This window comes from Onychostruthus taczanowskii, unplaced genomic scaffold (assembly GCF_017590055.1).
Source record: "Onychostruthus taczanowskii isolate IOZ18803 unplaced genomic scaffold, ASM1759005v1 scaffold41, whole genome shotgun sequence".
NCBI lineage: Eukaryota > Metazoa > Chordata > Aves > Passeriformes > Passeridae > Onychostruthus > Onychostruthus taczanowskii.
The window spans coordinates 2,907,302-2,923,164 of record NW_024501571.1 but is presented as its reverse complement, the minus strand read 5'-3'; the positions used below and the strand labels follow the sequence as shown (position 1 = coordinate 2,923,164).

The window sequence follows — 15,863 nt, the reverse complement described above, 5'->3', positions numbered from 1 at the left end:
AGGTTTTCTTTGAAGTCCATCAGAGATTCACTGGTTGATTTTGAGCAGAAGAAGAATGTTAAAACCCTTAAACACATAATTACACATGGAATTTTATGTCAGTATGATTTTACCAACTATAGGTTTAGTAACCTTACATTAATAGAGTGTCAGCCCAAAAGTATATCAAGAGAATGACTGGAAAAAATAAGTAATGCACAACTCATCATAATCTTTGATTACCCAAAGTAGCTGCAGCAATCTGATTTTGTAGGTCAGGTTTTTGGAGTCCATCAGGTGTTCAGCCAAGATTGATTCTTTTTCCTTACTCTACCTTTGCTCATTTCTTCCTAATTTAAAAATCTCAAAAAAAACCCAGCAACAGCAAACCTAGAGAACATGTTTGAATGCAGTGTTTCCTGCTTCTCCCTGGTATGAGCAGATCTGTTTGGCCACAAAAACACCCATTAACTTATTCACTGCCTCTTCAAAGTCTCAAACAGAAATGTACAGACAACACTAAACGAAATTAAAAGCTACAAGCTCCAAGGCACAAAACCCTGCCTGGTGTAAGCCAAAAGGCTCACTGGATTGATGTGGTGAGCAGAGAAGGTGCTCAGGTGGGTGTTTTATAGACTATGTCCTCTTGCAAATCCAGTTATAGAGGGATTGATTAACAGCCTCTCCTGTCTAAATACCTGCTGGCACAAACTCGTCCTACCTGGGTTGATTTCCACTGCAAAGACAGCAAAGAACATGGATGAAATCAAATCTGGCAGCCTAGAGGTGGGAATAGTGATGAGTAGAGATGGATTTGCAGAGCTCCTGGGCTGATTTCCAGGGATGTGAAGGGGCTGTCTGTGGAGCAAAGATGTTTCTCCAGCACAGGCAGGCAGCAAGAAACCTTATCAGCAGAAAGGCCAAAATTACTTGTGAGTTACAAGATAAGGCAGTGATTTAAGAATAACACAAGGTCTGGAGCAGAAACCATTTTATATTTTGCATGTTCAAATTCAATTACTTCTTTCTCCAGCTGCTCTTGGATCATGTTCTTAACATCCCTGTAGTAGCACTCTAAGCCAGTGAGGTGACAGCTGTGTGAGGACATTGGGCATCACTCACTGCCACTTTGATTACAAATGACTGCTGGAAAAGGATCTCCTACATCCCAGATCAGCTTATAGAGTCAAATCTACTTTGAAAAAACTGTAATGTAGTTAATTAAACTTGATTTTCCTCCCCATTTCTCTTGCATGAAGTAAGACTTTTTGATCTACAGCACTAGAAGCCAAAGCTGGGATTCAAAATCCTTCCTCTGGCACCTACCCAGTGTCTTCACATCAAAGTGCTGAGCGTGCAGCCACTGTCAGCAAGGTCAGGAGTCAGACTAAATCTGACATTTCTGAACTGCTAGTCTGGAAAATAGCACATAAATTCTGAGCAAAAGATCTTCTCTGTGTTTATTGTCTTTTACCAAGCTCCAGGAAGCCTTTGTTTCCAACACATGTGAAATGTCAAGGCAGAAAAAAATGTGTCTGAAACACTGGGGCTTCATGCAACTGCAGATGGCCAAATAAGCAGCCAGATGTCTAATTTTACATGGGCCTTTTTGAAACTTGGATGCTGCTATTAAAAAAAATTTGTCCAAGAAGGACTAACACGGTTAAGCTAACCTGCAGGATCATGAAGTTAGCTGGAAAGAGAGTTTTAGATATGCTGTTACATCAATTTAGGAGCACACACATACCCCAACATGTGAACCTGAACACCTACAGCAAACCAAATTGTAAGAAACATCCCACTAAGCCAGGGCTAAACTGAAACACACTATTACCAAAATAAATGTTTTGCTTTTAATTTGATTCAATTCAAGCAACTTTTCTAAAAGGGTAAGTGCTGCTTCACTAAAATACACAGCAACCCAAGCATTTCAACAGCTTCTGCATTTCCCTGTCTCTTGAAGCTCTGCCTAATGGATTTGGAAGTTTATTTCTCAAAGGTATTATTATTGCTACAGAGGAGATATCCAGAAACACCACACATCCATTCTGGGAGAATCCAGCTTCATCCAACTGTTTCTGCCCAGCAGAAGGAGCACAGCCTGCCCCAGAGGGCAGTACCCAACAAGGTGTGGGAAGGAATGAGGACACAAGTGTCTTATCAGGTGGGACAGCTGCTGAGTTTGGATAATCTCCAAGGTTGTTGATGGGTTTGTTCTTCTGAAAGAGGCAATTGTAAGCTGAAATACGTAGGCAGAGGTGCACAAATTTTTAAAAACAAAGGTAAACTTCTTCCTTTTCTTCCTTTTCTTCTTTTCTAGCTATAGTAAGAGAAATTCAGTCTTGAAACTGGGAATGTGACACCTGTAGCTCTTCTCTGTGGTCGCAGCTCCCCCTGCAGTCAACCCAGCTCCACCAGTGACGCCAGACAGGGAAATCTCCATCAATCCTGTGCTGAGAACCAGACAGAATACACCAAGTTCTCACGAAAACCCCATGGAGAGGACTCAGCAAAGCCACCAGAGGGATCTCCAACTCACTGGAAGTCACCCAGCTGGGTCCATGCTCTCCACAGGAGCTGATCAGTGCCAGGGTTACAGAGGGCATGGGGAACCAGGACAGCCAAAATCACCCGGGCTGAGGGGGCCTGTCCTAAGTGACCCCTCATCACACTTCTTGGTGTTGTGGTCAAACCAGAGGCTGCTGGGAGGTTATGTCTGGCTCCAGGTGGGAACCACAGCCCAGACACCTCACTCCAGCAGCAAAGGTGTAGGACCTACACTTAACTGTGCTCAAACCTCACCTTCTTTAAAACACAAACAAACAAAAAAACCTAGATATGCTGCACGAAGATGAAGAATCAAAAAACGAGGCACAAGGTGCCACAAGAGCCCATCACTGCAGCCTTTGGTCCTTTTTTGGGTGGACTGGGGGGGAGTGGAAACAAGCTGAGCATTGATGATTTGCCCTGGGGTGTTCAAGGACACCCCCAGTGCAGTTTCTGAGCAGCAGCAATGACACAACACAGGCCTCAAGTGCAGTTTCGTTCTGGTTTATTCTTTATTTCAAAAAATAGATTCTGAAAACAAAAGAATCTTTGAGAAAGCAAGGAAAAGCACTGTCAAAAGCAAGAGGATCATTTCAGTGTGCATCACTCCACCCTGCCACCACTGCGTTCCGGGGAGCATCCAAACACTTCCTCAACCTGGCAGCAGCAAAAGGCACCTTCTCCCAGACCTGCCAGACTCAAAGGATTCCCTCACTTCACACAGCCTTGGATCAGTTGTGCAAGGCCAGAGGGAGGCTGCTTTGTTGGCCCAGTAGCTCCCAACACTGTCAGACTCATATTTCACCTGTGCCAGAGCTGCCTGGTCAGGTATGATGCCATGCCAAGCCAAGCTTGAGGAGCTCTACCAGCAATCAAATTCCTGTCCATAAATCCCATTTTTCTCTGTGAGTGGCTGCTGCTTTCTCTGCTTTGTCTTTAGCCACTTCCTTACACCACTGCACCCACATCTTCATCAGCAACACTAGTAACTCCCCATGTCACTGAGGGCTTGTCTAAAACTCTGATTTTTTTTTTTTTTCTTTTTTTTGGCACAGGAAAAGAAGTTGGAAATACTGGAAATTCTTGCATAAAATCCTACATTGGTATAGCATCATTCTAAAGGTGTGTCATGTTAAAAACTTTTAAGAAACAAGAATTAAAACACCAAGAAAATTAAGGTGTTCTTTCAAGACTGATTTGATTGTCTAAGACACCTGCAGCAAATCTGTTTTTCTAGGTTAGGTTTCCTTTGACATACATCGGCCGCCCAAGCTCAGTGCAATTATTCTGAATTAGCATAGAACGATTTTGCAGTGCAGCACTTGGCTAAGTTACCACTACAGAGATCAACAAAGGGAATTCTGCCTGCCCAGGCATGGTTTGTGCTCTTCCCTCAGAGAAGCTCACTCTGAGGCCCATGTTCACCATCCTGCTCTTCACAGGGTCTTCTACAGGTTGATTCTTTCCCCTTGCACAAGCCGTGCTCGGAAGTTCCACATATCCTTCAAAACAAAAATGAGACAAAGGAAAAGCACCTTGAGGGCCAGAAAAAAGTGACCAGGATTCCAGTTTACAGAGATGGAAATAGAGGATTGCTTAGTTCTCGTCATCTTGTGAAGGTGAAATAAGACCTGGGCACTCCTCTGGGAGAAAACTCCAACTCTGGCTAAAAAAAATCCTTAAAGCTACACAAAAACACAGAGACTTCTCTGTGGGGTTTGTAAGAACAACCTCATTTTGGGGTTTGTAAGAAAAACCTCATTTCCACTCAGGAGAAGGAGAGACTTCACATCCCTTTGGATTCCACCAAGCATCTAAATAACCCCAGGAACTGAAAGCCAAGCAAGCTGTGGCTTTACAGACATGAAAGATCAGCTTGCAAAACACAGCTGGGCACCCCACCACACCCAGGCACACTGGGGGGAAACACACAGAAAAATACAAGAACACCAAGGGTGAAATGTGGCAGCAGCTCTCTGGCCCCAGCAACAGGCACAACTTTCCCAGGCATTGTGAGAAGACCAGAGAAAAGAATGATAAACAATTCTTATCTTCACTTGCTGTACCTGCTGGTGTGGACATGTGTTATGGAGATTTGTTTACCAAAGGGTGGTTTCTTAATTGGCCAGTGGTGATGGTGTTTGGATTGAAGGACCAGTTGGGTCCGCCTGTATCGTGACTGTCTGTAAGGGCAAGGGGTTTCTTAATAAGTACAGTGTAATGAAGTGATTGATCAGCCTTCTGAGAATCATGGAGTCAATGCTAATTAATACCTGGCTGGGGACCTGCAGTGACAGTGAAAAAGAAAGTTCCCCCCTCCAGAATGCCCCAGATATTGTAAAACATGTACATTTTAAAATAAAATTGCTGCTTTTACATATAGACTTCACTGCTTTGATACTGGCTTTGCACACTCTTGGGAACTGCTGTGGATTAAGATATTCAGAACTTTTTCACCCCAGTAAAAAGGTTTATTTTTCTTTCAGTGGCTGGATCCCTGAAGAATTGACATTTGCTTCCTATTTTACTCAATGATCTCAGTTATTCAGCAAGAGTCCATTAGTCCCATTTTTTTTTTTTGAGGCAGATGTATATCACTGCTGACAAACCTGCTATAGCCTCGAGTATAAACAACTGAGGTGGGATTATATTTAAGCAAAAAAAATCCATTTGTAATTGTGATCAGGTGTGGCTACTTGTTTTAAAAGGAAAATCCACCCACCATTGAGAGGGGGAACTGTAAGAACTGTGGACATAAAAACTGGACAAGCACTGAATTTACTCCAACTTTTAGTTTTGAATTCAGGGCAAATGACTACATTTTTTTATTTACAAGCAGAGCTTCTGAAGGAATTTCTGGAGATCATGGAATGTGAAGAGGCTGCCAGTGAACAAGGCATTATGAAGAAAAAGGCCCCAAAAAAGCCTGCTAGTCATCCTCTGAACATCAGGCCTTTTATCCTGCCAAGCACCTCTGCCTGGTACAGCCTGATCTGCCAAGCTAGGCACAGCAAAGAGCACCAATGTGCCACACGAGAGACTTGGGAAAGGGAACTGACCTGGTCTGGAACAAAGGGCACTGAGCCAAGTCTCACCTTGAGCTCCACAGAAGTTGCACTGTATTTCTTGCAAACCATTTCCTGCAGCTCCTTCTCCAGGTGCTCCTGAGTTGTGTTCTTGACATCAATGTAGTGACACTCTGAGCTGGCAAAGTGGCAGCTGATGCTCTGTGTGAGGAAAGCGGGTGTCACTCACTGTCACACTGACTACAAACAACTGCTGGAAAAAAACTCAGGAATTCCACATTGTGGACACATCACTCCTTCCTTACAGATCATGCCAGCAAAACCCTTCCTCCTTTCCAAGGGAGAGTGTCCCCTTGGAGAAACACTCTTGCTGATGACTTCCTTCTCTTGCTCTTCTTCCTTCCCTTCTCCCCCTCACTGCCTCAGCATGAGCTGTACTACTTGATCTCAGAATATCAGCAGCTGGAGTGGAATCAGGGAGTCAGGGCTGGGGCAGACCTGTGTGTTCTGTTAGGGCTCTTAGTTCCTGCACCCAGAGGGTCACAACCCACTTAGTTTGAATCCACCAACAAACTGCCACGGGGGCTGAAAGAACAAGCCACACAATAGGCAAACCAAAATAAAACCAGAGCAGCTCACGCTGCAGTGCCTGGATGAATCCCTTCTGAGACAGTACCAGGCCTCCAAAGGAGGGCACTTCTGCCTGTTTCAGTTAAATAATCATGCATGTCAACAAATCTTTTATAGAAAAATGGGTCGTGCAATCATATAAATAAATATTTTTTATTGAATGATGGAGACTCCTGTTATCCAGAGATAACAGGATACCAAGAAGACAGGGAAAAAAGATAAGGTGAAGTCCTGATATCTGGGACAGCTGAAAGGAAACTTTCAGAAAAGCAAGTGCAGCCAGACAGGCTTTAATTTAAACGTAGATTCAACATCTAATTTCTACTCCTGTTCTGCCTTTCCCAAGCAGCTGCACAGCACGCTCTTCTTACAGAACACATATGTTTAAAAATAAAATAACAAATAAACAAGAGAGTGCTGAAGTACATTAGGAAGATTAAAACTCTTTAAAACATTCATCCACATATTTATGAACAGAGAAAGGATTCAAAGGGGGTGGGGGATAAAAACAGAGGGATAGTTGGGTGATTTTTAAAAAAAAATTAAGAATATAAAAACTGTATCAAGAGATGTTTCCCTACCTTTCGAAAACCTGATGTCCTGTTTATCCCAGAGCCATGAATGAGCAGGGGATGGAAGAACACTGTGTCTCCCTTCTCCATGACAACGTGAACCTTGGGAATCTTCTCATCCTCATCAAGCAGCCCATGGAAAAGTTTGTTGGTCTTACCCTAAGGAAGAAAAAGGCTGAACTGAAATCACTCAGCTAGAATTAGAGGAAGTGCTGATTCTCAGAGCACAGCAGGGACAGCCATGGATCTGCTTTCCCCTGGAGAGAATATTCCATATGCCAAGCTAAAAATCTGACTATTGCCTACTAGTCCTTCTACTTCAAGCCTGACATACAGAAAAATGATATTTTCTGTATTTTCTGCAGCTGGATTTGGACAAAGACATTCTCAGCTGGAGAGAACAGAGAAGAGCACTGGAAAACCCCACAAGGGTGGCCTGATGCCACTGCTGGAGTCCAGCCTTCTGCTCCTGGTATAACCATCACCATGTCAGGCCAGGCCAGGAAACACACTCTGAAGAGGAAGATAGCACTTGGTATTTTATTCCATCCAGCTGTTTACTGTCAGACTTCTCCTCTTTGGGAGGAGACAGTACACATGCTACCAGGCAGGAACAATTTGACAGGAGGAGACAGAGCCCTCACACTTGGCAAGGGCAGTGGAAAATGTTGGCATGTGTTTATACTGTCATGCCACAACACGCTGGATATTTTCCATGTGAAGGTGGGAACAGAGGCAAATCTACCCTTGTCACATGGAGTGAGGTCACCCAAGAAACTCTCCCCAATCAATGTAAATATTTGCATAAACAGGAAAAAAAAAAAAAAAAAAAAAAAAAAGAAAACCTCAGCTTTGACCTGCACATGCTCCCCCTACAGTGAGTCCTTCGCAGCCAAAACACACCCCCTTCCTGCACGCCCTTCCCAAGCCCTCCATGACTCTCTACCTCCAGCTCTGGATAACCGTGGGGCTTCAGGGCTGTCTTGTGTGTCCCTGGCTGCACGACCAGGCAGCCGTTGTCCTGGTGAGCCCTCTCCATGGCGGTCCAGGCGCACACGATGCGCGACGCAGGCCGGAAGGGGAAATAGTGCAGGTCCTGATGCATGGGGTGCAGGAAGGTCTGTTTGTCTGCAACACAGGTTCAGAAACATCCAGCCTCATCAAACGTCAGACAGCCTTCTCCTTGTGTCAAACCGCTGTGGCACATCCTAAGGAGCTGCTGCTTCCCACTGGAGACGCTCGGTGCACTCAGTGCCTGCCCCAGCCCAGCCACGGAAGCCAAGCAGGCGAGCTGCCATCCCAGCCCAAAACGGACCATGGTGCGGCTCTTGGGTCACACAGGGAAAGCCAGGAGGCTGCTTAAGCTCTGCGACCCCTCAGAAGTCTCCTCTGGCTGGCCTTTACCACCAGCACGCATTTTTCATCGCTCATTTTGGCTGCTCTCCACTTTTGAGAACTTCACCCAGCACAAACCTCCTGACACAAAGACCTTCCAACAGCTGTGCTGTCTGCAGGCACTGGATGTACTGCTGTGACACAAGCAGAACCAACCCTGTCTGTGCTGCACCCTGCTCATGTTTATTTCGCTTTCTTTTTAAAAGAGGGGGGGAAAAAAATCTCAATTTATGGACTGCAGCCTCCACAGAGAGTTTCTGCCCTAGAGGCTCTCTTCCATGAAGTCTAAACATACATAAATATTCTTGAAGTTTTGCTTGTTATTCTTTTGCCCCCATGGAAATGGAAACATCTCCACACCAAAAGAGCCTTTTATTTATAATTTATATACTTATTTTGCCATTGATTTTGCTCCTTAAATAAATACAGTTAGGACATTTCTACTTGCTTCATTTGCCATACTATTTAGACTTTGTGTAGCCTCAAAAACTCTCCTGTGTTTTCTCATGTTGTCTCAATAAACCAAGGCAAAAAGAAAACAATCACCAAAATGGCTACGTAAATTTCCAGTGTTATTTGGGTTTAATTTTTTTACAGCATTTCTAAAATACTAAGTTCAATTCTGGCATGCACACAATAATTCACCCATTTTACTCTAATCCAAGTTTTCCTTACCAGAATCTGGAAGTTTATTTATCAGCATGGTGTGCATTGCCATGATGTTTGGCCCTGTGAAGCACTCAACATATTTGAGGACCTACAAAGAAGAAAGCATTAGGGAAAAAAAAAATCAGAAACATGAAAAACAAGAGGAAATATTGCTGAGGAAGCACTGGGAACTGGATGTTTGGCTGAGGGCAAGGTACAGGAGGAGGAGGTCAGAGAGTATGGAGGGATGTAGGACACAAGGGAGGGAGGATCTGGCTTGGCACACAAACGGGAATGGTGGGAGGAGGCCAAGAGGGAAGATGGTGCTGCAGGCTGCTGAGAAGATGTGGAGGGTGCTCCCACAGAGCTCTATCTGCCACATGAACAGTGGCTGCAAGGCTGCACCTGCCCAAGGACAGATGCTTGCCTGGATAAAACACATTCAGGACGTGTGGCTGATCTGCCCCTCTAGCCTGGCATGGTTTGGCCAAGTCACATTCCTGACTGGCTCCACACCAGGGGAAGAGCAGCACTGCTTTAAGTCTTCTGCCCCAGCCTCCATCCATCCCCTGCTCATGCAGAACCCTCTTAAAGGCTGACTTATCTTCCTTCCTCACTCCAGTGTTTATGGGAGTGCCTGCAGGGTCAGATACCTCCATGGAGGCTCTTCCACCACCACCACCACCACCCTTTGTTTTACCTCAGGCAGAGTGCAGTATCTGAACAGCTCTTCATCTTCCTGGAAGTCCTGCACTTTATTAACCACGTTTTCAGACTGACCAAACTGGGATCTCCGGGACTCGTCCTTCATAATCATAATTCCTGGTGGCTTCACCTCTCTTTTACAGATCCTCACGAACTCCTTCCTGCAAACCAGAGGGAACATCCATGTTGGAAGAACCCAACGATCCCCAGCTCCCCAGAGTTCCCCCCAGCCCGTCAGGCAAGTGCCTGGTACCTGAAGCGCTCGATGTCCTGGTCAGAAACGAGGTTCTTGATGAGCAGGTAGCCATTGTCCTCATAGAACTGCCTCTGCTCTGTGCTCAGCAGATCGTTGTCCAGGGTGTAGCTGGGACACAGAGGGACACGTTAGCCGTGCGTAGTGACCAACACGTGTGCTTGGGGCAACAAAGAGCTGGGCTCTGAAGGTTGTTTTGCTTTCATCTCTACCAAGGAAGATGGAGCTTACCAAAACCTCCCTGAATGAGGAGCAACACTGACTTGGGCTGAAGTAGGAATGCTTATCTGGGGTGGGAATTAAGGAATATACAATCAAGCAAAATAGATTAGAACATTATCTACAGGTATGAGTTCCTTGATCCTACAGTGCCGTTCATCTTAAAGGCAGGGGCTGTGCTGGACACTCAATCCACGTTCTTCTCCCTTTTGCTTCCATAATAATAAATCATAATAAAAATATTCTAAAAATGAAAATACTCTAAAACAATAAAGCAACAGGACTAAACCAGAGGTTCCACGTTCTCATACAGTGTTCCAAACCCTCACCATCTCTTCAGTTACTGCAGAGATCGGGTCCCTTCCAAATGATAGGGACAGCAGGATGAGAGGAGAGCTTTAGGCTCGTCCTCCACTTCAAGTAATTTCAACAGGTTTTAAAAAAGCTCTTTTTTTCTCTTATGCAGAGACACATTCTCACCAACAGGGCAATTAAACCCCACTTGCTAAAGAAGTCTCAAAAGAGTTTTATGCATGGTATTGAAGTGTCATCCATAACAAAAATGAGCATTTTCATGCTGATCTTTTGGTCTGCACAGGCATGTTTGCTCCAGGGTTTTATGAAAACCACTGACTTTCCTCTACTGCTCATGAAACCACGAATGCTTTGGGAATAAGAAATAGGTTTCATCCCAGCAGCTGTGTCTATGATCCCCACACCAGGAAGCTTAAACATTATCTTGTCAAGAGTCACATACAGTGGGAGAAGAATAACACATGCAAAAATGTGTGGCAAAAATGATGAGCCATGGGGAGGAAAAGGTGTTGGGGACTGGATGGAGGACAGAGAGCACAGGGAGACGAGATCAGCTGGCAACTGCCACAGCAGGTCCCAGAGCAAGGAATCCCTCAACTGAGGGCACCAGTGCTCCATACACCACATTTCAGGCCTAATCTCAGTGAATATGGGACTCCTGATCATTCAGGCTCCTCAATGTCCACAGACAGCTGATGGAGACACAGGCACTGGCTGAACCCCAGCATGGGGCTCTCCTCAGCACCTCCACCTCCCCAGTGGGGGGACAGCAGACAAGTCCACCCAGTGCTGGACTCCATTTCAGCACCTTCCTCACGGGCTTTGTAGTGCCTCTTCCTCTCACTGGTTTTGCTCTTGACACTTTGCAACATTCAGAGAACAAGTCTGGGCTGCCTGGACAACTGAAACCACGAGGCGCAGATATTAAAACAAAGCCAGTGAACTAATGTACCATTTGATGTATCAAATAAATCATTCTTATTAGAGTCTGTAATTTACTTTACCCACACACCTTTGTTGCTCCAGGCCAGATGTGTTTTGGTCCAAAGCTATTTGCATCATGACCCAGATTTAAACACAAACAGGTTGTGCAGCACCTCTCCTTACTTCCTGTATGTTACAACCAGGGTGTTTTTCCTGTAATTTATTCCTAATTTTGTGCTCCTACTTGTGTTGTGTCAGAGTCAACAACTATCCATCTGCCTTCTTATTTTTTAATGGATTTGAGAACTTCTACATCCTGTTTGATCACATCCTCTTCTATGTATTATAATTCAGAGGTAATTTGTCAGCATTCTGCTCTGTGAAAAAGCTTTTTTTTTTTTAAAGCAACATTTATGACAGCAGCTTTAAAAATATTCTCAGCAAGCAGTCTCCACTTAACTTGTGGAACCACGGGACATATCAACGCAAAAGCTTATTTCTACCCAGTTTTCCTTTGCCTTATGTTGGCAGCCTCCAACATTTCCACCTCTGTTCCCCTTCACAAACCAAACCTTGATGTTTTTCCTGCTGCTGCTCTACCAGTCGACTCTGTACCTTTCAACGAAACCTGTGACTCGCCGTGCAACTTCTAAGTCATGCGGAGTTGAATTTCTAGGAGGAAAATTCGCTGCAGGGAAGCCTCCGGCTCGGGGCTGGGGGGCTGTGCTGGGGCACTGCCAAGATCCACATCCCAGCTGCCCACAGCCTGCGGGGCTCAAGCTCAGGGAGAGGCTTTGGGGTGCGTCACGTACTGACCCCGAAATTCCAGTCGGGGCTGCCACGGAGGCGCTGTCCCCCAGCACCAGGACACAGGGCAGGACTCGCCCTGTGTGTCCCTCCCAGGCCGGTGTCCCTGCCGGACAAACCACGAGCCCACAAGGGCGCGGGGAGCGAGGGGCAAAGCGCGCCGGGCTGGGGGAAGCGGAGCCCCGACCCACGGGGAGCCTAGGTACTGCACCACCCCTTCCCGATCCCACAGCAGGAAGGATACAGGAGCCGGGACCGCTGCCAGCCGCGGGGAGAGGTGCCGCAGGATGGTGTCCAGCCGGGCTGCCGAGCGCTCCCCGAGCCGCTCCATGATGCCCAGGCGGCCTCAGCGCAGTCCCGGCCGGGGCGGAGCCGCCGCATGCTCAGAGCCCGAGCGCCCTCAGAGCCCCGGGTCAGCCGGGAGGCACGGACGGCGGTGGGAAGGGCCTGAGGGAAGCCGGGGCGGAGCCGGTGCTCTCAGAGCACGGGTCCCGCCGGGCGCCGCGGTGCGGCGGGAGTGCGGGGCGGGAGGCGGCCGTGAGGGAGCGGCGGCCGTGAGGGAGCGGCGGCCGTGAGGGAGCGGCGGCCGTGAGGGAGCGGCGGCCGTGAGGGAGCGGCGCCCTCAGAGCGCCGCAGCCGAGGGCCGGCAGCACCCCCGGGCGAAAAGGGCCTGAGGGAGGCCAGGCCGGGCGTGCGGAGAGCTTGGAATTTTCCCTGCGGATTTCTTTACGTTCGTCCTCCCACTTCCCCTCTTTTTCCCGTTCTCTGCCAGCAGTGAATTTCATCAGCCCCGTGTGGAGGGCAGCGCTTGGCACAATGCACTCCTGAGGCCGGCATGGATCGATGCCTTATCTCCTGTCTCTAAGGAGACCGTCAGAGTTCGCCGCATCCCTCCATGAAAACGTTTGGAGAGATTGTTGCAGCCCCAGTGTGAAAACAGATCTCACACCTGCCATAAAAACCTCGCTCATGGGCACTCCAGGGCCTGTTTCCAAAGAAGAACCTTCACAAGTCTCTTGTAGGCAGGCCCCTCTGCTGATCACAGGGTGTGTAGCAAAATTCTGCTTACAGCTGCTTTAGGAAGTTCAGCTCCCATTCTGCAACAGGTTTTCTGGAAACTGGGGTGATGTGTTGGTGGATCAAAAACTCAGCTGTCAATACACTAAGCTTCCTGTTAGTGCTGCAGATGAACAGAAGCCAAGGCATGGGTAGGAAGGGTTTCTGTACATAACCTCTATCCTGGAAGCTGGTTCCCTTCAAAACTCAAGTGGTAAAACTCCCATTGCTTTAAATAAACTACAGCAGGTTTACAAACTGCTCTCGTCTTTGGTGCATTAAACTCAAGTGGTAAAACTCCCATTGCTTTAAATAAACTACACATAAACTGCTCTGGTCTTTGGTGCATTTGTGTTTATGGCTCTTACAGTATGCTTGGTGGAATCACTCCCTTCAGGGGCATAACAGAACAGGCTGTTCACAGAAGTGGGACAAACAGGTCGGGAACCCAGGAAAAAACCCTCTCTAAATGATTTTCTGTAGTCACAGAGGCAGGAGTACAGGCTACAGTATGCTTGGTGGAATCACTCCCTTCAGGGGCATAACAGAACAGGCTGTTCACAGAAGTGGGACAAACAAGGTCGGGAACCCAGGAAAAAACTCTCTCGAAATGATTTTCTATAGTCACAGAGGCAAGAGTACAGGGACTGTGAAGGTACAACAGCAGCAGCAGTGACAGCACCCTTCATTGCCAATAAAATCAGACCTTTGACTCCTGAGCCATAGGAAAACTTAGTCATAAGAAAACAGAAAGTTCAAAGTCCCTCAAATCAAACTATTGAGGGGGAAAAGAAAAAAAAAAGCAACTAGAGTAATAGCTTTATTACTGAACTCCTAATTATAACTGCATTGAAAGGCCTATATATAATTTAGATGTATGCTGCAATTGCTTTCACAATCCAAACTGAAAGAGGAACCTCAACAAATCTCATCTGTTTCAAAGTTTAGGTAAAAGCCCTAACAAACAGATGAAGCAGAATAATACTACACATGCCTATTGTGGCATGGACCTGTTTGCAATGTAGATATTTTTTCCGCAGGTACATGTTTGACAATATCTTATGCAAAGGTGTCTTCCATACCTGAACAAAAAGTAGGGATTTGGCTGTGCTGATTTAGGAGAACTAAGATGCTTTTATATATACATAACACACACATAAATATATATAGAATCATAGAACATCCTGAGCTGGAAAGGACCCACAAGAACCATCAGCCCAACTCCTGAAGTCCAGCACAAGACAAGCCCAAGAATCCCACCCTGTGTCTGAGAATGTTGTCCAAAGGCTTCTTGAACTCTGTCAGCCTTGGTGCTCTCATACTTCCCTGGGGAGCCTGTCCCAGTGCCAAACCATCCTCTGGATGAAGAATCCTTTCCTAATATATGCTTTTTTAAACAAAAAGAGCCTCAAAAACCCCTAATATCTCTGGGGATTAAATACCATGATTCCTTTTTACATACAGCCTCTCTGGCAATCTCGACTGGACTGCCCTGTTGTATTCTATCACACACCAAAGAATTCAGGAGCCTCGCCCACCTTGGCAGGGGCAGCGGGTGGCTGAGGTCACTGCCCTGTATTTGTACCCTCCTGCTGATGGATCGAACTTTAACACAACAAAAGATCGATCGCGGCCACTGCTGGCACCACACGGGGACACGGAGGCTGCTGTGGTGTAGCCACATCCCCTAGAAGTGTGTGGATGCCTAAAAAAAACACCCATCCTTTGCATCTAAACAGTCCAGAGTGAATAATTTTCAAATCCATTGATAAGCATCATTGAAATACAGGCTGAATCTCATGAACCCAGGAAAAGAAACAAGGGAGAAATTTTCTTTGTTAAGGAAACTGATCGTAGCATTAATCATTGTATTAAAATGGATGGCATTTAAGAGAGGCTGTGTCTCTGCAAAGTACTTTTACAGCTATGTCTGTCAGTTTCCTGAATTTTATAGAACATTTTTATACAGATGGTTTGCATTTGGCTTTTTGTTTTAATGTTTTCTGTTCATTAAATCACAAAACTAATAAAAACTAAACGATTGAGATTTTTTTTCCAGCAGCACAGGAACATTCCTAATGCACAGTCTTATAATTTAATAAGCATCTCAATTGACTATTAAAATCCACATTATGATCAGAACTGTAATTCCAAAGATGAGGTCTTCTGAAAGCTTAATTTACTGTGGTGGGAAGTGGCAGCTGCTCCAACTCAGCAAAATTAGCTTTTTTAACTGAGATGCCAGGGAAAACAGATGTTGATGAGACAATAACAACAAAATCCACCACCAACATGCAGGTTCATTTCTCATCACCAGAGTCAAGAAGGGCTTCTGTGGATGTTAGAAGGGAGAAGGAGGGAAAGGGAGATATGGATTAATCAGAGAACAAAATAAGGGGCATAGTGACAAAGGACATGGAAAGGGTCAAGGGTCTTGATGACTTCTCTGCCTTGGCCTTTGCTTTAGTTCCTGGCCTCTGCTGAATTCCAAGCTTTGGCCAACCCTTATCCTAAGGAGGAGCTACTGCCAGGCTTCTCTGCAGCTGTCCCAAACTTCTCAGCTGGAGGTGCCCACCCATTCCTTATTGACACATCCCTTTGGAACAGCTGGATCCACCAGTGCTCTGAGCAGAGAGTGCACAAACCCCAGTTGTGGTCGGCTCTTCCAGTGCCAGCCAACCTCAGCAGCCAGTGAGCCAGAAAGGAAAAGTCTCCCTCACGGATATGCTGCTCTTATTCATGTCCACAGCTCCCAAAAGGGATCCCATTCTCCCTCACGACCACCCA

The 15,863-nt window shown here is 46.2% G+C and overlaps 1 protein-coding gene across 1 annotated transcript; it reads right to left on the bottom strand.

Annotated features, from left to right (window-relative positions):
* Window positions 1–3,014: 3,014 nt before the first annotated feature.
* On the bottom strand, window positions 3,015–12,435 carry PHYH (phytanoyl-CoA 2-hydroxylase). Its single transcript, XM_041413424.1, has 9 exons — window positions 12,265–12,435; window positions 9,987–10,042; window positions 9,756–9,866; window positions 9,498–9,663; window positions 8,825–8,906; window positions 7,701–7,882; window positions 6,764–6,913; window positions 5,622–5,753; window positions 3,015–4,028 (listed from the first exon to the last, which is right to left on the bottom strand). The coding sequence occupies exons 1-9, from the start codon at window positions 12,349–12,351 to the stop codon at window positions 3,975–3,977; spliced, it is 1,020 nt and encodes a 339-aa protein (XP_041269358.1). The 5' UTR covers window positions 12,352–12,435; the 3' UTR covers window positions 3,015–3,974.
* Between the last annotated feature and the right edge of the window lie 3,428 nt (window positions 12,436–15,863).